This window comes from Gopherus evgoodei, chromosome 9 (genome assembly GCF_007399415.2).
Source record: "Gopherus evgoodei ecotype Sinaloan lineage chromosome 9, rGopEvg1_v1.p, whole genome shotgun sequence".
In the NCBI taxonomy this organism is placed as follows: domain Eukaryota; kingdom Metazoa; phylum Chordata; order Testudines; family Testudinidae; genus Gopherus; species Gopherus evgoodei.
The window spans coordinates 67,366,222-67,389,708 of NC_044330.1; the positions used below are offsets into that span (position 1 = coordinate 67,366,222).

The 23,487-nt window shown below is 49.4% G+C and overlaps 1 protein-coding gene across 1 annotated transcript; it reads right to left on the minus strand.

Annotated features, from left to right (window-relative positions):
* Nucleotides 1-6,654: 6,654 nt before the first annotated feature.
* LOC115658007 (tumor necrosis factor ligand superfamily member 10-like) lies at nt 6,655-22,719 on the minus strand. The gene is made up of 5 exons (XM_030576458.1): nt 22,291-22,719; nt 13,702-13,848; nt 12,810-12,846; nt 10,053-10,160; nt 6,655-9,685 (listed from the first exon to the last, which is right to left on the minus strand). The coding sequence occupies exons 1-5, from the start codon at nt 22,519-22,521 to the stop codon at nt 9,243-9,245; spliced, it is 966 nt and encodes a 321-aa protein (XP_030432318.1). The 5' UTR covers nt 22,522-22,719; the 3' UTR covers nt 6,655-9,242.
* Nucleotides 22,720-23,487: the final 768 nt, after the last annotated feature.

Genomic DNA, 23,487 nt, shown 5'->3' on the forward strand with positions numbered 1-23,487 from the left:
ATGCACTACAAACCTCATCCTGCTTTGTGTCAGCCCAGGGCTTCTGCCCTCCAGTGGCATTCATTGGCAGAGCATGGGAAGTATAGGCCCATTCAGCTTCCTGTGCAGCAAAACCTATCCTAGGGGTCAGCAACCTTTCAGAAGTGGTGTGCCAAGTCTTCATTTATTCACTCTAATTTAAGGTTTTGCATGCCAGTAATGCATTTTAATGTTTTTAGAAGGTCCCTTTCTATAAGTCTATAATATATAACTAAACTATTGTTGTATGTAAAGTAAATAAGGTTTTTAAAATGTTTAAGAAGCTTCATTTAAAATTAAATTAAAATGCAGAGCCCCCCAGACCGATGGCCAGAACCCAGGCAGTGTGAGTGCCACTGAAAATCAGCTCGCATGCCATAGGTTGCCTACCCCTGACCTATCTTTCCTCCCTGCTCCAGGGTAGAACTTTTGCAGTGCAGGCTCTGTGCTGAGATCATGGATGCAGGTGAGGACTTGGTTGGAGTTTGCTGAATGCAAGGATCCACTGTAAGCAAAACGACCTGCACCTAGTAATATTTCCTGGGAGTCATTCATACCCTTAGCACAGCTTCCGGCACGGCTGTTTATCCCTTCTTTATATACATACACCTTCTCCTTTTTCAAGCCATGTATCACAGCCACCTTCCCTTTAAGCACAGAGCCCCGGACAGGAGGCCCTTGGCAGCCCAATGTAGTTCCTCCTGCTTCAGGCCTGGAGGTGACTGCTCAGGGGTGGTATGATTCCTTTGCTGCTCTCTTCCCAGTGGCTTTACTTCTGCAGTATCCCCAGATCACCCTAGCTCAGAGCTTGGGCTCAGGACTGGGATCTGAACCCTCAGCCTTCCCCGTAGCCGTGAAATGACCTATGTACATTCATTCTGAATCAGTCCTGCTTTATAGGTGTACAGAAGACCTCCAGAGAAGGTCCCAGGAAGTGGTGTGGAGCATTCAGTAGCAGTCAGGTTCTCAGGATCGGTATTAAACATATACCCAGGCACAATGCTGCCAAACCCACTGTGAACTTAGAACAGAGGCTCTGACCACTTGTGGTCATTAAAAGACCTCATGGTACTTCTGGTGAGAAAAGAGGGCTTAATCTGCATGCTCTGGTCAATTCTAGTTTGAGTGACGATGTTCTGCTTCCCCAAAGTCCTATGCAGTTTTGATTGGCTGCCGTATTCCTTTCCTCCATTCTTAAAGAGTTGTGTTGATGTTCATGGTGAAAACGGCAGCTGCCTTCCACGCCAGAGACAGCTGCATTCCTGTCTTTTCTTTCTGATTTTTTTTTTTATTCTGAGACTTCCAAGCTTTTGTATTTCCTTTCTCGCCAGTGGAGCTCTGGTTGGAATAAAATGCGTTTCCTGTGTTGTGAACAGAGCCAGCTGGGGTTCATTGTCTGGAGCCAAGAAAGGCTGTTGTGTGGCTGACTTTCAGAGTCAGTGTTGAGTTGACACTGAATTTCTCTGTTCCAGGGGTGTGTCTGGTTACCGATCTCCTGACTGGCAGCTGTATACCAGCGCCTGAAACTGATGAGAAGTCTGGAAATGGTCCTAATGCCGGTTGGTACTTTGTTTTACCCTGGGGTGCCCAGGCCTCTTAGCACACCACCACTGTCCCTGCCCCACTGCTCCACCAAACACCAGTGTGAACCACAGACACAGAGGAGACTTGGCCATTGACTAGCCAATGACAGCAGAGCTGGGGAGTGGCCGTAGATTTATGGAGAGCCCCAGGTCAGGGATATGTAGGGGAGGGATAGCGTGGCAGGACTCCCCACCCTTTTGGCTTGGCAGGAGCACCTGACCTCATCCTACATGATACCAGATGCTCTCTCCCTTAATACGCTGCATGTTGCTCAGCACAGTTTGAACTGCACCCGGCTGTAATTGTAGTCATGTTACACTACTGATCGTTTGCCTTGCATTTCTATAGCTCCGCTTGTCCCCAAGGGTCCATCCACTAGGCACAGAAATCATTTTCCTACCACTAAAGTGCCAGACACCCATTACCAAACTGGAGTTTGGCCAGGGCTAGCCCCCAGACTCTTGCAAAAAAGTGCCATAGGATCTTTGACCAGGGCTCCTGGGTGGCCTGTGAGCTGGCAGGCACACCTCCAGCAGCGTAGCACTTTCTACCACAATGCTGGGGCAGTGCTTTAATATGGACTGGGGAGAAGTGGTCCCCCGATCATCGGCGCCGACTTCTAGTTTTCCCCTGAGGTTCTTCACCCTCCCTCCATTCGGAGGCCCTGCCCAACCCTTGCCCTCAAGACTCTGCCCTCGTTCCGCCTCTTCCCACCCCCACTCCACTGCCTCCCCAAAGTCCTGACTGCCTGCTGCTCTCTGCCCTCCCCCAAACCTCTCCCCGAGCCGCCAACCAGCTATGGGTGATGGCTGCTGGGCACCCACTTTTTTTCTGTGGGTGCTTGAGCCTCAGAACACCCACAAAGTTGGCATCTATGCCCTCATATGAATCACCAGGTCTACTTCCTGCAGCACCTCCATGTCTTTGGAGGTCTCTGATCCAGCACTGGGTAGCCCTGACCCTGTTGTGATCACAGCCTGAGGAAGCATGGCAGCCAGCTGCTAAGTAACCCTAAAAGGTTGAATCATTTGTGTGTGTCAGGGGAGACAAGTTGCCTGCAGGATTATGGGTACAACTTTCAAAAACATCTAAGTGACTTAGGAGCTGAAGTTGCAGTGAAAGTCACTTAGGTATTTTTGGAAAAAGCCTGAGGAAAATTGGGTCTAAGCAGGGGTAGTGTATAGAACAGTGGTCCCCAAACCTTTCATGTGGGGAGTGGGGTGCAGACAAGGGTAAGGGTGCTGAGGCTGGAGGCAGGGCTGGGGCCAGTGGCCAAGGCTGGGGGGCAGGGCTGTGTCCAGGGCCGGGTGCAGAGCCGTGGCTGGAAGCCAGGACCACAGTTAAGGGCACAGCTGGGACGGTTTGGCAGGGTGGCCTCCCCACTCAGTTTGGGGACCACTTGTATAGAACTATTTCAAGTACCCTATTGGTGCACCTCTTGTGGTGCCCACCAGAAACCACTCCAAGCAGCAGTGTGAGTGTAGCTAGACCCACCCCTGTCAGACCTATTTCCTAAACACCACTGTCAATCAACCCAGCAGGGCCCGGGGAATTTCTTCACGTTATTTGTGCAAAGAGCAATAGATTTGCCCATTGGTGGCAGGAATGGGCTCCTGACCCAGGCACGCAGGCATTAGGGTGACCAGATGTCCTGATTTTATAGGGACAGTCTCTATTTTGGGGGCTTTTTCTTATATAGGCTCCTATTACCCCCCACCCTCTGTCCTGATTTTTCACACTTGCTGTCTGGTCACCCTAGCTGGCATAGCCAGTAAGTTCAGAGGCCCTTGTGAAATGGGCAAGGGCACTGCAGCTGCAGTGCTGTGTGTGTGAGTGAGCTGCTTGTCTGGGAGTGAAAGGGGTGATAAATGTCTGGTTGTCTGAGGCAAATGGAGCTGTCTCATAGCTCAGGAGAGAGCTGGCCCAGCAATATCAATAGGTGACGCTGAAAGTCTCACCTGGGCTTGTTAAAGCCCAATCTGCAAAGGAACGAACAGGCACAGTCCACAGTGCCTGCACTATTTTCATGGAGGAGAACGAGCTGGAAGAAACCACAGAGAATATGCAGTATCAGAATAGAGATAAAGGCCGTTTGGGCCCCATGTAGCACTGATGGGAGAGAGCCAGGGTTGAAGGGGCAGCCATTGGCCCCTGTAGGAGCAGAGGGAATGAAAGGGAGGGAACCCTGTCCCTGGGCTCATCGGTTCCTGCAAAGTCTGAATCATGCACTTAGCAAATCTCTGTAGGAGGTGGTTGGCACTCTGTAGGCAGGTCCGGGCAGCCCCTACCTGCACTCTTTCTCCCAGCCACAGGCAGCCCTGGGACAAGCTCCCAAACAACAAACTGACTTTGTTGAGACAGGAAAATCTCCCAATGAGAACAAAGGAGCAGCACATGGATCCCTCAGGGCAACGGGAGCAGGGAGCCAGGGTGCATTCCCTTGTTGGGGCAGAGGGCATCCTCCTCCTTCCACCTCCTGAGTCATGTGTGCGGGATCTGGTAGAAGGGGTTTCCCATGGCAGACTCTCTCCTTGGCGCCTGAGCTGTTCCCTTCCCCAGTAGGAGGGAGGTGCGGGTCCTGCTCTGCCTGGGATCTTTAGGTACGTCTAGTTCAGTGTCTTTTCTATCCTTTGGACCTATCCTGTTGACGCACACACCCAGTGCATGGATTCTCCTAAAGCAATTGAGAAGGCTCCAAGAGAAGGAACCTGTTTGCTGAGCAGGAGCTGAGGACTTTCCAGGCTGGATGGAAGCTCTGAGAGAGGGGCTCTGGGCCTTGGTTTGAGACTGTGTCAGATCATCACAAACTATAAATTCTTTGGACAAGGGTGTTAGAAACAAGCTCTTCACCTTTGCAGGTGCCAATGGAATTGGAGGCAGAGCAAATGCTGAGGAATCGCACGAGCAGATTCCCAGGAGTTGAAGCTGGGTTGAGTGGACAGCAGATACCAAGTAGTGGTCACTGCAGGGGGCAGAGGTGAGAGAATTAGCCTGGGAGCAAGAACCACTCTGGGGGATGCAGATTTAAATGGTTTGGCCAACAGATCAGGAGCGAGAGGTTAAGGTGAAAGCCCGGGGCCCGGAGTACAGCTGCATTGGAACAGGAAAGCTGGAGCTGGAGTCCTGTTAGCAGAGGGATCAAATACACAATGAGAGTCAGCTGGTTACTGCAGGTGCCTTTTAAAATCCATCTGCAAAAGTTAATCCTAATCAGTTGCTCCTATGCCATGCAGATGAGCACATCATGAACCTTTAGCTAGAAAATTCTGTCTAGCAGAAGGCTGGAGTGAGAGGCCACAGACTGATAGCTTGTTTCCTTTATTCATTCACCCTGCCCCTACCTTCTCCCTCTTCCCAGCGGTGGTAAGACATTGGAGTGTGGCATCCCTCTTACACTGCAGGAGGATCTGCTCCCAACCCTGCAGCTTCACTGCTATAAAAATCAGGGAGGCTGGTTTAGTATGTGAAAATCTTGAAGGGCCAGGTACATTTGCAAGCTGGGTAAGTGCAAGGGAGGCAGCCAAAATGGCCAGTTATGCAGCTGATGCAGGCATTAGCATATCTGGACTGGACTGCCCAGGTTTGGAGATACCCAGAGCTGGACTTGAGAGCCTGTGGAGCATCACTGATTATTAATGTATGGGGTATTCATGGTAGTTCATACTATGTTCCTTCCAGACAGATTTCTAGGAATGAGTCCACCCCAAGGAGTGCGCAGCCTAGGGACAGACACACACCAGTAGGGAGAATGAGAAACATCAGCTAGTGTCTAGCCAAGATTTGGGCCCTGTTATGCATAGGTGCACACAGTGCCTGGCACATGCTGAGAGACAGGCCCTGCCCCAAAGAGCTTTCAATCTAAATAGACAAGAGAGACAAAGAATGGGAGAAAGGAAGTGCTATTAGTGCCGTTTACCAATGTGAAACTGAGGCACAGAGTGATTCAAGGACTTGCCCAACATCACCCAGGAAACCTGCAAACCCAGATCTCCGGAGTCACAAACTAGCATCTCAACCACCAGACCAGACCACACCCCTCAAGAACAAGATTCCCTGTAAGCCCCACAGCTGAACTGGCGCTTAACTGAGGGCAGAGGAGCGTGTACCAGGCCTAAGACTTCATGAGGGAAGGTGTTGGGCTGCTCCTGTGACTGAGTTCTCCTCACACATCCTTTCAGCCATAAGGGCCTGTGGTTGAGATTCAGAGAACAGCAAGACAAGCTGGAACAAACTCCAAGTTTCCCCAGGACCGACATAGGCACTGAACCTGCAGAGAATTTCAGTGAATAGAGGCGCTCGCCCTGGTCTCTGGCCCACTGTGCAGATTGATTCTGTAAGTGTCTGCGTTCCCAGGGTGCTACATGCATCCGGCTGGCCTTGGGCTATGGAATTCTTTGACAGGGGAGGTGGTCTTAAAGTGGGAAATACTCTGACACGCCATAGCAAATGCTGGCTCTATGGAAGTCACTGGGAACTTTCCCATTGACTCCAATGCAGCCAGGTTTTTCACCCTCTGATTTCAATGGGCTTGGGATCAGGGCCCTTGTCTTGAGTTCCATGGCTACAAGTCCTGATCTAGCAAGGCTTCAGCCCGTGGCATTCCCCCCCCCTTCCCTTATGGGCTGTATTGGCTGGCCTGAGAGCATGACGTTAACACCAAATCCAGATTTCCATGTAACTGTACTAACGAGAAGCAGAGCATTGCTAAGCGTGGGGTTCAGTGATCACTTGGGCCCAGGCTCTCACAGGTATTTAGGCACCCAGCTCCCATTGATTTCAGCTGCAGTTGGACATCAAAATAACTTCGAGTATCTGAGCCTCTGTGTTTGCAGGAGCTCTGAGTCTGTTGGGATGCCTGCTACCAACTGGCTGTGCATAACACGAGTGCCGCAGTGCTCCACCCAGACTCTTTGTCTGGGAAGCTCAGCCCTTAAAGGCACAGTGCCCACTCTAAAAGCCTGATGAGCCTGAACTGGCTTTGGCGGGTTGGACATCATGCAGCAGCGTGATCAGCAGAGCAGCCTTGCTCCATATAAACAGATGCAAACGCAATGATTGAATACAAGTTTTATTGAACAAGCACAGAAATCTCACATCAAAAGTCCACCTGCTGGGCAGCGCATACTCACAGCCTTCACTGGAGACGATCCTTCATTCCAGCATGTCTGTACATATCAACAGTCTTAGTGGTGCTATTATGATACACAGAATATACAAGTAATTACACAGATGGAAGCTGGGTCTCTCTCCTGCCTGCCCAGAATCTACAAGTATCTTACACCTAGTGTGGGACAAGCCAGTGAGCCTTGGTTCAATGCTAGACATTCAGAATCTGCATTCAGCTACACCTGTGCAACCCCATGGCCTTCAAGGTGTAATTGGGGGCAGAAGTGGACTATGCAATTGAGACCTAGGCCTTGGTTATGGTGGGATTTTAGCCACCAGAGAACCTGTACCAGTGCAGACCCCTAGGGTAAGGCATAATGTGCAGCTGAAGCAGTTTGTACAGGGGCAACAAACCCCAGGATAAACTGCACTGGTGTAAATTGTGTCTATACCAGAGGTTTTGCATAATTGCAGCTCTACTGCTGTCTGAAATCCCAGTGCAGACAAGGCCTTAGTTAACAATACTGGTCATAGTGATGCATGAGCCAGGATGGAATCCAGCTCGCATGCTCTCAGATGCACTGACTCAGCAGGGCTGATAGGAATGAAGCATATTTTGTTTCTGAAGCTCTGACCGATCCACATGGCAGGCGGATCTGCAAGTCAGAAGATGCTGTTTTCACAGAGTCACTTTCAGCTAGGGAAAGCCAGCTGTTAAGTGTTTTCTGGGAGAAACATTCACTGAAATCTGTCTACTTTCCTGCAAGCGCTTCCGTTCAGCACAGGCTCTGTAAACTCCCTGTCCCCTTCCTCTAAACCTACAGCTTGGCCCTAACAACTTTTTCTTTCCCTTTAAAAACTAACCCCACCTCAAACAGCATCTAAAACCAGCATTTCTTTGTTCCTGTCCATTAGCAGCCAGCCATGCCAGCTCCGAGCTGGGTCACCAGAGCGGCAAATACCAAGGAGGGGATGTTAACCCAGAATCCTGGTAGCATCAAGTCCTTTCTGACAGGTGTGCTGTAAATGGTGCAGCACTGAAGAGGGGAGGGGTGTGCTGAAGTGGATGGGTGGGAGAGGGTCCTGTGGAGCCTCTGGCCCTCGCAGAGTTGCTTTGGGTTTGTCTATATGGCTTGTGCACTCATTTAACTAAGCTGATTTAAAAGCTAATTTAGTTCCATCGGTGCCACCCCACCATAGACACTCAAGTCCATTTCAGAAGGTCTCAAACCAGTTTCACTTAAATAGATTACAAGTTGACTTCAGCTAACATGAGTTAAGACCCTCTTACGCAGATCTAGTGGTGTGCACCTGCAGAGTTGTATTGGATTAAAATCCCACTTTCAGTGAAAGCAGAACGTGTCTGTGCATGGCTCAGGCCCAGCTCTAGATACCTGTAGGCTGTCTCAGACCTGCCTGTGCAGCGGGGCAGGAAGAGCAAAGAAGGGCGAACCCAATCCACTGACCTACATTCCCCGCCTGCAGTGAGCAAACTCTGCTGTCATCTCTCTTCCTGGTCCCTGTTTTCCTCCCTCTGGCTCTGTGTTGAGACAACATGCAGCTTGCTGTACTGCACAGAGGCAGATGCCCTGGACCCAGGTGACCTAGTGGGAGAAGGACCTGGATTCAGACCCACACTGGACTGTCACATCCTGGCTACAGGGACACCAAGGTGGCGACGTGGTGTGGCACAGCCCTATGTGCAGATTTGATGCCATTACGCTGAACCATGTCACATTCCCCTCACACCGCTATGACGTGGCTGTGCGTGCGTCACATCATCTCAAGGCGTCATTGTCGTGTGTTTGTGATGGCCTGCTCCAAAGCTGGTGCTGGCTGGATCAGATACAATCTGCTCCATCCTAAAAGAGCAGACCCATGTTTCTTGGCCCGACTCCTTCCCCAGGTAAGGGGCTGTATGCAGCTTGCTGACAGCTGAGTCCTTTCCACGTGTCGGTTGGTGTGCTGGGGGGAGAGAAATGGACCCTCTTATTGCTCCCCCCAGGCATTACCCCCTCAGGGATCTGAAGGGTGAGTTTCACAGCACATAAGGGCGTCTCCCTGCGCCCACTCCTGGGGAAGGCACCAACCCCCTGAGGACGGGGTGAGGAGCCCTGTTCTGCTCTCACTGGAGACCTCCACACAGTTTGCTGCCTCCTCCTATGGCTCTGTCTCCATGATGGAGTGAGGGGTGCATTGGAGGTGCCCCCCTGGCTCTTCCACCCCGCAGGGGACCACGATTGTTCTGCAGCTATGGGGGCAACCCTCCAAAGGCAAAACCCAATGGGAACGGAATCAGGGCATCACCCCATAAGTCAAGGAGAGCAGTTGTCCTGGCCACCATCCATGGGCCTGGCAAATGTCACAGCATCCATAACCTGCTAGTACAGGTGGATTTGCAAGGCAGAAACAGTGATCGGATCAAAGCCTGGTCGAGGTTTGTCATAACTGGGCCATCAAGGGCAGCGACATCAAGAGAGTCTGCAATCGGATCGTCCAATGGGAGGAGGATTTAAAACATTGGCCCTACCCCCTCACAGTTCGAGCCGGAAGGCCCCGAAGTAACTGGCTGCTGTATCGTCGTAATCGATGGCCAGGGACGAGACGGAGACGAAAAGCTCGTCACCTGCCTTGAGCTCGAAGAGGCCGCCCTGGTAGAGGGCATGCAGGCCGTAGTCTGCCTCGGGTGCCCAGCACTTGGTGCCGACGCCTTTGAGCAGCAGGATGGGCTGCCCATAGGAGGTCTCGCGGTTGATGCACTGTACCAGCTGGTGCCCCGAGACGCGGGCTGTGACGCCCTCGCTGGGGTAGCGGAAGTAGATCTGCGAGTAGATGTAGTACTTGCCCGCCTGGCTCACCCGCAGCTTGCCATCTCGGTAGGTGATGTTCTGGAGATGCGAGTGCATGGTCTTGTCTTCCCACCTGGTGATGGGGTGTCGGCAGGACTGGGAGAGCTCCCCAAAGTGTGCTGAGCTTCCTAGAGGAGAACACAGACAGAGGTCACTGCGAGGCTGACGGGAGCAAATAGCATCCTATGCTTGGGCATCAACCTAGCTGATGGGCTTCAGGCATAGATAATAAACAGAGATTGGCCTGAGACAGAAACAAAACCAGGATCCCAGCCCAGATCGAGGTGTGGGGGAGAGAACTGCCCCAAACCTGAATCTCCACAGCTGACGTGGAGTTGCCAACAAAAATTTCTACCCCCCTTCCCTCACTGCCCAAGCCTGTCTTCTAATACTAGCCACCAGGCTAAGGCTTCCCCAGTCCTCGCCCTCCTCCTCTGCCCCCAGGCTCCCATGGCTCTGGGCACCACTAGTATCCTATCAGGAACCCAGACTCACCGTCCTGCGAAGGGCTCTGCTGCCGGAGGGTGAGGTGGGCAGAGGGCTTGCCAGGTGTTCTTGTAGACAGCTGCCCACTGGAGCTGTTGAAATAGCTCCTCCTGGCTTCTATGGTGAAATGAAAGAAAGAAGGATCTGCAGAGGCTGTAAAGTGTGTGTGTCTCTCTCTCTGACACACATATGCCCCACAGCAGCACTCAGCACCTCAGTGTTGTGAAGCCAGCATGGTGAGACTTGCTCTTACTCGTAGGCATTTACAGGGAAGCGAAAGGTGCCTGTGAGCCCTGAGTTCAGGATTCCATGTTCCTCCTGCCACAGATCCTTTAGCCCTAAAGGAGAGAAAGGAATGCAGCCCTGGACACGTGTGTGTGTGTGTGTGTTAGGGGGCAGGCTGTCGGGGCCATTTAAACCCAAGAATGAAGGCTGGTGTTGGAATGGAGCCTCAGGGAGTTGGCCACCCACCTTCCATTGCAATTTCCTGGCATTTGAACACCAAACTCTGTTAGCACCTTTGACAAGCTCACCATGGTTTTTGCAAAAAGAATGTTTTTATAAGAACATAAGAATGGCCATACTGGGTTAGACCAAAGGTCCATCTAGCCCAGTATCCAGTCTTCCGACAGTGGCCAATGCCAGGTGCATTAGAGGCAGTGAACAGAACAGGCAATCATCAAGTAATGCATCCCCTGCCACTCATTCCCAGCTTCTGGCAATCAGAGGCTAGGAACACTCAGAACATGGGATCGCATACCTGATCATCTTGGCTAATAGTCATTGATGGACATATCCTCCATGAACTTAACCAATTCTTTTTTTGACAGCCCCTACACATTGGGCTGATGTTTTCAGAGAGCTACCCACAATGGCTCCAAGATCTTTTTCTTGAGTGGTAACAGCTAATTTAGACCCCATTATTTTATATTGATAGTTTTGGCCTTCACAACATCCCCTGGGAATGAGTTCCACACTGTGCATTGTGTTAAGTACTTCTTCCTTTTGTTTGTTTTTAAACCCACTGCCTGTTAATTTCATTGGGTGACCCCGGGTTCTTGTGTTATGAGAAGTAAATAACATTTCCTTATTCATTTTCTCCACACCAGTCATGATTTCATAGACCTCTATCATATCCCCCCCTTAGTAATCTCTTTTCCAAACTGAAAAGTCCCAATCTTTGTAATCTCTCCTCAGACGGAAGCTGTTTCATACCCCTGATCATTTTTGTTGCCCTTCTCTGTACCTTTTCTAATTCTAATATATCCTTTTTGAGATGGGGCAAATGGAACTGCATGCCGTATTCAAAGTGTGGGCGTACCATGGATTTATACTATGCATTATGATATTTTCTATCTTATCGATCCCTTTCCTAATGGTTCCTAGCATTCTATTAGTTTTGTTGACTGCTGCTGCACATTGCATGGATGTTTTCAGAGAACTATCTGTAATGACTCCAAGAGCTTTTCTTGAGTGGTAATAGCTAATTTAGGTCCTATTTAGATCCCATTATTTTGTATGTATAATTGGAATTATGTTTCCCACGTGCATTATTTTGCATTTATCAACACTGAATTTCATCTGCCATTTTGTTGCCCATTCATCCAGTTTTGTGAGATCTCTTGGTAATTCTTCACAGTCTGCTTTGTACATAATTATCTTGAGTAATTTTGCATCATCTTCAAATTTTGCCACCACACTGTTTACTCCTTTTTCCAGATCACATATGAATATGTTGAACAGCACTTGTCCCAATACAGACCCATGAGGGACACCACTATTTACTTCTCTCCATTCTGAAAACTGACCAATTATTTCTACCCTTTGTTTCCTGTCTTTTAATTGGTTACTGATCCATGAGAGGACCTTCCCTCTTATCCCATGACTGCTTACTTTCCTTAACAGCCTTTGGTGAGGGACTTTCAAATGCTTTCTGAAAGTCCAAGTATACCATGTCACTGAATCACCCTTGTCCATATGTTTGTTGACCTAACCCCCTCAAAGAATTATAACAGATTGGTGAGGCATGATTTCCCTTTGCAAAACCTTTGTTGACTCTTCCTCCAACAAATTGTGTTCATCTATTTGTCTGATAATTTTATTCTTTACTATAGTTTCAATCAATTTGTCTGGTTCTGAAGTTAGGCTTACCAGCCTGTAATTGCCAGGATTGCTTCTGGTGCCTTTTTAAATAATTGGTGTTACATTAGCTATCCTCCAGTCACCTGGTACAGAAGCTGATTTAAGTGATAGGTTACATACCACAGTTAGTAGCTCTGCAATTTCACATGTGAGTTCCTTCAGAACTCTTGGGTGAATCCCATCTGGTTCTGGTGACTTAACACAACAGCCTCAGTTCTCCTCTCCCTAACACTGCTTTCATCCTGCTGTGACTCCAGTGACATCCGTGGAGATGCTGCTGCTGGTTCACTTTGGGGTGAGCAAGCACAGCTCTGTGCCAGTGCACCCCAACCAAGAAGTGAAACTGATCAACACTCCGACCAATCTAGTTTCACTATCCTCTGGCTGTGCATAAATCTGAGCATTACACGCACAGGAAGGTGGACGTGTAAAAGGCCGTCTGCTCTGTCACAGGCTGCTTTGGAAAATCGAGCGCTTTCCATCAAACTTAACAGGGACCCATGCTGGCCAGATGGGTGAGATCTTCACACATTTAAAAGCAGATTTAAGGTAATGTAGCCATTTCTATCCCTTGTGCAGAAGGGCACTTGCCCTGCTCCCTCCTGCCAGGGGCCAGAAACTCACCCTTCAGTGCACTCCTGTGGATAATGTTCTCTGTCACCTGGAAGGCAAGAGGAGAGGTGAGTGAGTAAACAGGAGACTTTCCCCAACTCCCTTGTGTCCTGTTGCCTCTTCCAGGCCCCCACATCTGTCGTTGCTTCTAGTCCTGTCAACAAGCTCAATCGGACAATAAGCCCCTCCTGGTAGGATAAAGCACCAGGCACACCCTGCTGCCGCCTCTCTGCTTTACTCTACCATTGTCCACCTGGGGAGCTCAAAAATTGATAAGAATCACCCTCCCCTTGAGGTGGGTATTACAGATGGAGAAACTGAGGCATATTGGCAGCATGTGCACTAGGAAACTGACCCATTGCTGGCACTGGAATTGGCATTGGTTTGATGGCAAATGCAGACAGGGACAGACCATGTCCAGCAACACCTCGGAAACCACATCACAGCCCTGTTCAGAGCAAGATATCTGTCTGTGCCCATCCTCTTTAACCACATTCAGTTCTGGTTTGGCCACAGACACTCAATGGCAGTAGCAGGTAACCCTGTCAGAGCAGGAAAGGGTGGAGGTGAAAGAGGGAGCTGAACTAATTCCCTGGCCTTTCTACCGCGAGGGCCAACAAAGGCGTTCCCATTGATACAGTGTCTTCTGTGATGTCGTCCATGAGATCCTAGATTGAGATACACCAACTCATTTCACATGGGCCATCAACAGCCACCAGATGGTACCAACTCTGAGTCCCTCCTGACCTGGGAACTGATTGGAATTAGACACCTATAGGGACTGGCCCAAGACCTTCTGCTGGAATGTCACCCTTTGTGGTGTTCTAGGGTCTTCCTTGACAAGTGTCTACCTCCCTCTTCCCTTCCCTCCCCACAAGCAGTGTGTGGTTTGTCGTGGACTCACCATGGTCACGTAGGATTTGATGCTATTGGCCAGCTTGAGGCAGGACTGGTTGCCAATCAGCTCCTCCAAGTTTGAGACTTCCTGCAATCTATTGATCAGCTGCATACACTTCAGCTCCTCTGAGCTCCCCTGTGTCTGGGCTTTTAACTGGAAAATAAGATGAGTTGAATCAATTTAACGAGGCAGCCTCTTGAGCGTACAAAGGATTGCATGCATGGGTGAGCTGTAGGGTGCAGAGGGAGACCTCAGCTGATGTGATTCAGACCTATGTAAATATGGACTGTTGCTCTTCTTTTTGATACTCATCCAGAGTAAGCCCTGTGCCAGGCTTGGATGCAGGAACTGCGAATAAGCCTGTGCTTCTCTGATCTCAGTGCCAGAGGGGCTGAGATCTTGTGATGTGAATGTGATGCTTGGGTATTAACCAGCCAGTGGATGAGCCATGAGACCTGGATTCAGTCCCTGAGCTCTGCCATTGACTTGCTGTGCATACAAGTCACCTCCCCTGTCTGGGTCTCAGGTCCCCTTGCTAGCTTCAGCAAAGCACTGGGAGATCTAGCAAGATGAGTGCTATTGAAGTACAGTTCCTGGAATAGACTCCTGCACTGCTTGGCACATTAGTGATCGATAGCTGAGCAGTGTTGCTATCTCATGCAATTTTATTGTTAGTCTTGTGATATTTGATGTCTTCATTGAACCTCCAGCTCCTGGAATCATGTGAAAACGTGACTCTGACAATCTGGGGAATCTGTGTACAATTTATAAATTCTAGCTTGAATTTATGAATTGTTTCTATCCTTATGACTGTTGTCTTTTGTGCGCTGCCTCATGCTCCTTGTGCTAAGGGGAAGGGAATGGTGCCTACAAGTCTGCCTTTGAAAGATGATGGTGTAGCCGTGTTGGTTCCTGGATGTTAGAGACACAAGGTGAGTGCGGTAACGTCTTTTATTGGAACCAACTTCTGTTGATGAGAGAGACATTTGTGTTTACACGAATTCTTCAGGTCTTCTTCAGCTCTGTGCAAGCTCTAAAGCTTGTCTCTCTCACCAACAGAAGTTGGTTCGATAAGTCATATTACCTCCTCCACCTTGTCTTTGAAAGAGACAGTCATTGAAAGCTACCAACTAGTAAATAGGCATAGCCCAGACAGAACAATGAGGCATCTGGGGGAAGCCAATTTTCTCCAACTTCTCTGCAGTGGGCTGGGTTTGGAGTAGTGGAATTTCCCCAGCAGCAGAACCAGGTGCTGGTAGTAGGATTTCTAAACTCAGGTGACACAGAAACACCGGAGAACCTGAGGCAGGAGAAAGGACATGCTTTTGTAGCAGGGGGATCTGTTTAACTCACTGCAGGACCACCCAAAGTCAAGAGAAACTGACGTGGAGGAGAGAGAGACTCCATGATCCAGAGGAGAATTCGTGAGCTGCAGAAAGATCCTGGACATCCCAGAGAGCTCTGCCCTGAGCCCAGGAAATGCTCAAGCATGATGAGGAAACTGAGGCAGGGAAACATGCATGGGTATTTCTTATTTTGCCTGGATCACTGTATTTCTTGTACTAGTTAAAGAGTGATTGTGTTTAGAAACTCTTTCAAAACCTGTTTGTTTGCTTTCACTGCTGTGTGCCCCTGAAGAGGTAGCTGTAAAGCCAGGGTCCCATCAAGGTGGTCTCAAGGACAGAGTGTGTTACACCCCTGGGTGTCGGTATGGTGGTGTCAGTGTTGGTTGGGGGGTCTACAGCAGATGGGTTGCATAGTTCCATTTCTGTGACAAGGTAACAGACCTAGAGCCTGTGCCTAGGAAATATGCCAAAGAGGCCTAGAGAGTGAGTGCTGCAGGATTGCCCAAGGGAAGGGACATGGGTCTAGCGTGGTGGGACCCAAACACAGAAAGCTGATATGTGTCCAGCTGAGGCAGTTCTACTAGGGCTGTGTGTGAAGTAAAAATCTGAGCTTTCATTGGTGGTGGAGGCGGGGACACCCACTAAGTTTCTAGCTCTCCTCATTGCAGAGAAAACATTGAAAAGGTGACTCAAAGGCTTCGGAGGCAAGGATCCCATAGCTATTATTTTTAAAATCTGATTTTTATTTCCCCTTGTGATTGTGGGGGGATTTGATTCAGGATTTTGGACCCCCTAGGGCTGCTGGCTTAGATACATGAGGAGGTGAGGGGAAGAAAGAGGGGGTGTTTCTGTTAAGCTAATGGCAGAGCTGAGATTGTCGAAGGCAGTTTCATGTCATGTTGTAGCCATGTCAGTCCCAGGATGTCAGAGAGACAAGGTGGGTGCAGTCATATCTTTCATTGGACCAACTTCTGCTGGTGAGAGGGACAAGCTTTTGAGCTGACACAGAGCTCTTCTTCAGGGGATTTCAGTCATTTTGCAACCCAAGTCCCAGCGATCAAACCTAGGACATCTGGCTTCTGGCTTGTCTATCAGTAAAACCCAGCCTGAAGCCCTAGTAGCAATGCTGCTAGGCAAGCTGCCCGCAGTCCATGTTACTGTGGCTGTGTGAATCTAACTGTGGTGAAAGATGCTGGTTTAAGACCAGAGCCTTCCATCTACAGAACAGGTAGAGGACAGGTAATGACAAGGCGAACTTCCTGCAGGCTGCCCTGCCCTCCTGCCTCATCTCTGTCCTGAAGGGATCCCTGGTGAACAGGCCTGATCAGCCCCTGGAATTAACTGTTCTCCAAAAGCATTTCCCACTGTCTTAGAATCATTTTATTTTCGTGCTGAGTAGGAACAATGGCAAATGTTTTATGCTCAGGAGACAAGCTGGGACTCGGCTCCTTGCTGGAGAAACTCCTGGGGCTAAGCTCCCCATCATTTATGGCCTGAACCTGCTAGGCACTGAGCACCCTCAACATCCATTGATGTCACTGGGAGTCAAACTTGCTCAGCACCTGGCAGGATCTGGCTCTTTGAGCTCTCTTTCTCATCTGCAGAGGGCTCTTTCTCCTACTCCAGAGTTTCTGATCCTCCTGCCTGGGAGCCTGAGCCCAGTGTAATAGGAGCTGGGTGCTCCTTCTGGGCTCACTCTCCTCACAAACCCCAGCTCCTGCCTTAATCCGCCCCTTGTAAATATCTGCATCGACTCCCAGGAGATAAACTGAACCATTTCCAGCTGAATACTGCTGCCAGCTATGCCCTCTTGAGACCAGGCATGGTGGGAGGCTATTCGCTGACATGGACGATGGCTGTGACAAATGAAACCTCGCTCCATTTTGTTGTAGTGAGGTGCTTGTGCTTGGAGTGTCCATGAAATTAGTGCTGAGACTGATCACCTTGCAGGCGAAGGTTCCTACAGTGAATGCAGCCCATTACCCATTGGCAATAGGTGACACAGCAGCAAACAGCATTGTGGGCAAGGCAGCTTTAGTTAGAAAGCGGAGAGGCCCGTGCTACATGCTGAGATTCTAGAGTTTGATGTAGCAGCCTGGCCCTGCTTTGCATGCCTCAATCCCATCGTCCCTCCTGGAAGTCTCTACGGTCTGTTCAGTCCTTGCTCACTGCTGAGGCTTCCAGTTAGTGCCAATTCTGATGCAGGACCTAGCCTGAGGCCCCTGAATTATTTCTCCTGGGCCTCAGAGGGTCGATGTTTGTGGTTACTCCTCAGCTGGGCTGAATTTGAACCAGTGACCTAGAGGCAAAAGGCTCCACTGCCTAATTCTAAGCCTCGGCAGCATCCGACCCTGCACCTGTTTGTTAGCCAAAATGTGCAATGGATGTTCCCGCTGGTGCAGAATCTCAGCCCCTGCAGCACTGTGTCCTTGGGAAACAGATGCCCCCAGCACTGCAGAGAGGGCTGCCCCTGTTTGGGGAGGGCACTGATTTAGTGTGTCTTGCTAAGGAAATAAAGGAGAAAAACTGGAATGCAGCACCGTATGGAGCCTACAGCTGTGCTGAGGCTGAAATGCCTGTACATCTTGGCTCAGTGCACTGAATGGGCAGCTCTCCCATTGCCTTATTACCACCAGAGAATTAGGTCAGGCATTGTGAAATTGACTCAGTCTGTAATAAACACCCAGGCCTAGCCTCCCCTCCGGCTGGTTTAATCTGCGGTGTCATGTTTTTGTCTCCTCGCTCAGCATGAATCACCAGCCCAGACAAACAATCTTGCTGGGGAGAAGTGCTTGGCTCACAGCCCTGGAGAATAGAGTCCTCTAGCTGCAGGGCATGTGTGGCCACCCAGCAGGCCAAATGTGCCCTTAACTGCCAGTCTGCCTCAACCCTGACCTGCAGGTATCCCCTAGTACTGGAGAGAGGGGAGCTGGGTCTCGGGAACAATCGGTCCTTGGCCTCCCTGCTCAGATTGCCAACCAGGGGACCTGCTGAGTGCGTGGTTTTGAAACTGGACTGAGGCCTGCCCTGCCCCCCAGTTCATTACCCATGGGAAACCGAACAGCTGGAGAATTAAAATACTGTACCCAGCATGGTCCTTCAGGCATCCCTGTAGGGTTAGTTACCCATCTAGGCAGCAGTTCAGTGCCCAGTCCCTGCTGGTTTTCCCTACGCTGAATCCTTTGTCTCATTCTAATCCTGTAGGAAGCGGGAGGGTTTCACCGTTTCTGTGCCTTTGACTAGCTGTTGGGTCTTGCTTCTCACTGTGAACTCACAGGGGCAGGGGACTGCGTTGACATCTCCTCCTGATCAGAAAGACTATAGTAGCTGGCTCAGACTAAGATCTGGCATACAGTGAAAAGTTAATATGGGCACACCCCTGACCAATTTAGTTATGCCACCATGACCCCCAGCGAGATGCAGCTGTGACGAAAGAAGAATGTTTCCATCAACACTGGTAACTTCATTTGGGGAGATGCTGTTCCTATGCTGCAAGAAAAACTTCTGTTGCTGTAGGCTGCATTTATACTACGGGGCTATGCCAGCACAGCTCTGTAGGTCAAGTCCCCGTAGTGTAGATGCACCCTAAGGACTCATGAATAAGCAGTAACTTAGTATGCAATTATCCTGCTCTTGTACCTTGCTAAACTATTGAGTAATTCCTCAAACCCTACTGAAGAAGGTTGACTAGACGCTGCACTTTTCAGTAAACACATCTTTATCCCATGGCACGTGTCCCACTACCTGTTTAGTGCATTTCATACAACCCTAGGAAATGAAAACTTCACAGCTTCTGGGAAAATGAAACAAAGCAAGTTCAGAACTCTTCCCATGCCATTCCAAAACCGCGCTGTGCAGCTGTCACAGGCCATGCTGGCCAGAATTGTCTCATTCTTTCCTTGGGCAGCCCCCAGCTATCTGTTCTTGTATTCCCCCCTTGTCTCTCATCTTAGATTATAAACTCTTTGGGGTGGGGACATTCTTTGGGTGCTATGTTTGTGTACAGCACCTAGCACAATGGGGCCCTGTAATAATCATAAATAATTATTCTCCCCGTCGCTGCCAACATACTCACTGATCATTGCCACACTTCTCTCAGAAATACCTCAGCCCAACCCTGCTTTAAGATGGACAGATTCTGATCTCACTAATGCTGCTTTTACATCACTGAACTCCAGCGCTTAGTTTGTAATGAAAAGGCTACCGGGGCTCCAGCCATTTACTTTCATAACTAATGTAGCAAGTCCAGAGGTCCTGGGGCTGTGAACTGCCAGGCCCAGAGGTCCCGGGACTGTGAACTGCCAAGCTCAGAGGTGCTGGGACCATGAAATGCCAAGCCCAGAGGTGCTGGGGCTCTGAACTGCCAAGCCCAAGCTCAAATGAAGCTCTGTTGAACTCCATTTCCTTCCAATGCCTAGAAGAAATGTGCCAGCTAATGATAACTAGAGAGAAAGATGGAGATAGCTAGCACTTATTTCTTCTGCATATGATAATGATCCACACGTGCTATTGTATGTCTCCCTATAACATTGTACATATTTGTCTGTGTCTCTCTCTCCTCACCCTTTCTATGTAATTTGGATTCTGTGTCCCCGAGGCAGTAAGCTGTTCCACACAGACTGGTTTCTGGGCCAGCATGAAGTGGCAGTGAAGTAGACAGTGCTCAGCATGGGCAGAGGGGTCTGCCTGTATTGGACGGCTTGCAGGATCTGGGTCTTGGATTGTAACCTCCTCGGAGCAGCTCCTAGCACTGTGGATTCAGCTTTTAATTGGCTGTACTGGATGCTACTCAAATAAAACTGTGTAATAGGACTGACACTCCTGATGGGAGAGGAGACTTGGGCTCACTGTTTGCGCAGCCCAAAATATAAATACCAGATTTGGGGGTAATGTTTTACATAAGGTAATTGGTACAATTTCCAGGGGAGCAGAAGGCCCCATTGACTTTCAGTGATACTTAGGCTCCTGAGTGCCCAAAGTTCAGGTATTTAGGTGCCTAGTGGAAGACACAAAAATGCTTCTGCAGTGTAACCAATGGGAGTTAGGTACCTACCCTGCTTAGGCACTTACATTTGTCAGTCTGGTCCTAAATCACTTTTGAAAATGGAACTTAGAATCCTTAGTCACTTGGATGCTTTTGAAAACTGTATCCAACCAGCATAAATGATTCCTTACTACTCCAAGCTGATTTCCCAACACCTGTTAATGGTTACTGTCAGATGGGTTTAGACGCGTGATGGGAACAAGTACAATGGATGGTACAGCTCTTCTGCTACTAGGAGCTTTTTAATGGGTTGTGAACAGCAGCAGCAGCTCAACATTTTCAATCATGCAGATGGCTCCCTACAGTCGAGCATCTGAGGGGAAGCTTAGAGAAAAGCCATTTTTCAACATGGCTTATTTATTATGTTACATGTTTTTAAACTGTTGCCTGCACTGAGGCAGATTTACTGCTTGATGCTGCCTTGTTTAAGCCCTTAACTCCCAGTGAAGTAAATGAGAGTCCCGAGTGCGCAGGCAGTTCAGGGTCTGGCTCTTAAGGTCTCAACGAGTTCTCATTGCCAGGTCAGATCACCGGCTCATATACTGCAGTAGCCTGACCCCGACCTTGCAGACCAGACCCCTGTGCCACATAGAGTCTGATCTAAAGCCCAAATGAGTCAACAGGAATCTTTCCATTGACTTTAATGGGTTTTGGATTAGGCCCCTAGTCCAGCAGCCCTCGTGTCTTGACATACCCAATCACAGGGTACTGACTCCAACAGTGGCCAATACCTGATGCACTGAAGATGGCAAACCGCCACTCCCAACACCTCCATATATAGGCAATTGTGCAATGATGTTTGTGGGAAGGGGGAAATTCTTCCCTGTCTCCTGCTGGGATAAACTGGAGCCTGGCACACAGGAGCATGAGACTGAATTACTCCTTATCTTCGGTCACTTAGCCATAAAAGTTTATTTTCTTCCTGGTAAAACTCTGCTCCCTATCTAGTCTTTCCTGGGGCCTTCATCACTGCAGCATCTAAGCACCAAACACACAATGGAAGTTCTCCATTCCCCAGCTTTTCCTGAATTAGCCTGTTGTTTAACAGGAGGTAATTTCTCTCCCTCTCGCCCTCTATCCAGGGGGATAAGACTGGGTCATTCCTCAGTCACTGTTATCAGCAAAGCTCTGCATTCTACAAAATAGGTAGATTCCTCCAGGTCTGTGTGGATCCAGACACACACAAACCCCCCATATTCGGTGGGATTTGCCTATTGCTCAATTTGGCAAGACAGTAATTGATGCAAAAAAAAATCTCATATTTAAAAGGGAAAAATATTTGGTGCCTGCTTGTACATCGGGGGTGGGAGGTGCCACAAGGCAAAGTAGCAAAGGTGGCACCTCGCTCCACGTTTAGCACTCATCTAAAGTGGGTTTGAACTGGGACATGGCAGCTCACAGCCAGGCAGAGACCTGCACTGCAGGGACTATGCGCGAGAACAATAGTTTCGGGTTTGATCTTATTAAGGCACCTTGCGTTTTCCTCTAAGGAAGGTGGAGACGCTTTCAGTTTCTTGTAAAGCTGCAATCGCTTTATTGGCATTGCTCAAATCACGGCTGGGATAATTAGGGAGCCCGCCCGGCCGCTAGGGAAAAGAGTTGCCACATGCACAAACAAAACCAAGAGCTTTGACTACAAGATCCCGTTGCTAAAACTGCAGAACTTTGGCCAGAGAGGGAGAACATGCAAATCAAGGCAGCCCGATGCTTCCAGGCTCCTGGGCTGCTTTCAGAATTACACCTACGCCTTTCACAGGAGCTGCATCGCTCACCTGAAACGATATTTTTTGCATTGATCAAGGAAGCGATTAGTCACCTTTTCAAAGCTCAATGATTCAGTCCAACGGGGAAAGGGGGTGGGGTGGGGGGAGAAAGGGAATGTGTAGCAAGGGATTGGAGGCTAGTTCACGATTTTCACAACTGCTTTGACTGCATGAGCAAAAGGAGACCTCTGGAAATAAAATCCTCCTCCACTGTGCCAGTAATTTTCTTAAGAAAAACCCTGTTTTTGAATTTAAAATCACCCTGAAAAGAAACCAAAGGTTGCACCCGAAAGAGTTTGCAGTTCACAGCTCTTGTTGCTAGTGCATCTGAATCTCCCCGAAAGTGGGGTTAAAAGCTGAAATGCACAAAGATCTCGCCTCCACCCCCTTTGCGAACCAGAGCGAGTGAGTTTCCGTGCTACAGCTTCTGCCCTGGCCTCACCTTGGAAATCGACATGGTGAAATATACGAAAAGCCCCGTGGTAGAGGCGATCTGCAGAGCCAGGATGGACATCACAGCCATGGCGATCCATACCGGGCTACAATGCTTCTTTCTCCTCTTCCCGGAGCCTGGTTCGTCCTTGTGCTCTGCTCCGGACCCCATCATGCATGCTGAGGAGTCGCTGCTATCCGATCGGAAATACTGCTGGTTATTCTGCTGCTGGCTGTCCATTGCATTATACAACTATCCCAGAAGTGAGAGCCCTGGTTCTACTTCCCCTCTGAGCCCCTTGTGTGTCTCGGATCCTCCTCCCACCTTCCCTTCCTCACACACGCACACAAGGAAGCAAGTTTAGAGGAAAGTTCTTGCCTCGAGAGAAGACTTGTGTGTGTGTGTGTGTGTGGGAGGGAGCGACAGGCAGAGCTAAACAGCTCCAGTCTCTTTCCAGGCGGTATTTGATTCCATGCCATATCCTGATGCTAATCGAGTGTAAAGTTCAGTTCACCCTATAAACAAAGGCATCGCCGAGACACAACACGTGGAGACAGCCTCCGCTCTCTGCCTGCCAGTCATTGTTTAAAATCCTATTGTTCCTGTGAATCACAAAACCATGCAACCTGTGATTATCAGGGATGCAAATTTCCCTAAGAGGATGGCTTCTTAGGGTATGTCTACACTATAGGATTACTCCGATTTTACAGAATTCGATTTTTGGCAACAGACTATAAAGTTGAGTGCATGCAGCCTCATCAAGCACATTAATTCAGCGGTGTGCGTCCATGTACTGCAGCTAGCGTGGACTTCCGGAGTGTTGCACTGTGGGTAGCTATCCCATAGCTATCACATAGTTCCTGCGGTCACCCCCACGCATTGGAATTCTGGGTTGAGATCCCAATGACTGATGGGGCAAAAAAACATTGTTGCAGGTGGCTCTGGATACATGTCATCAGGCCCCCTTCTCCCTCCCTCCGTGAAAGCAAAGGTAGACAACCGTTTCATGCCTTTTTTCCTGGGTACTGTGCAGACGCCATACCGTGGCAAGCATGGAGCTTGCTCACCTCAACGCAGTAGTCATGAACATTGTAAACACCGTGCACATTATTGTGCAGTTTATGCTGAACCAGGACCTGAAAAACCAGGCGAGGAGGAGGCGACAGCAGTGCAGCGATGAGAGCAATGAGGATATGGACACAGAAT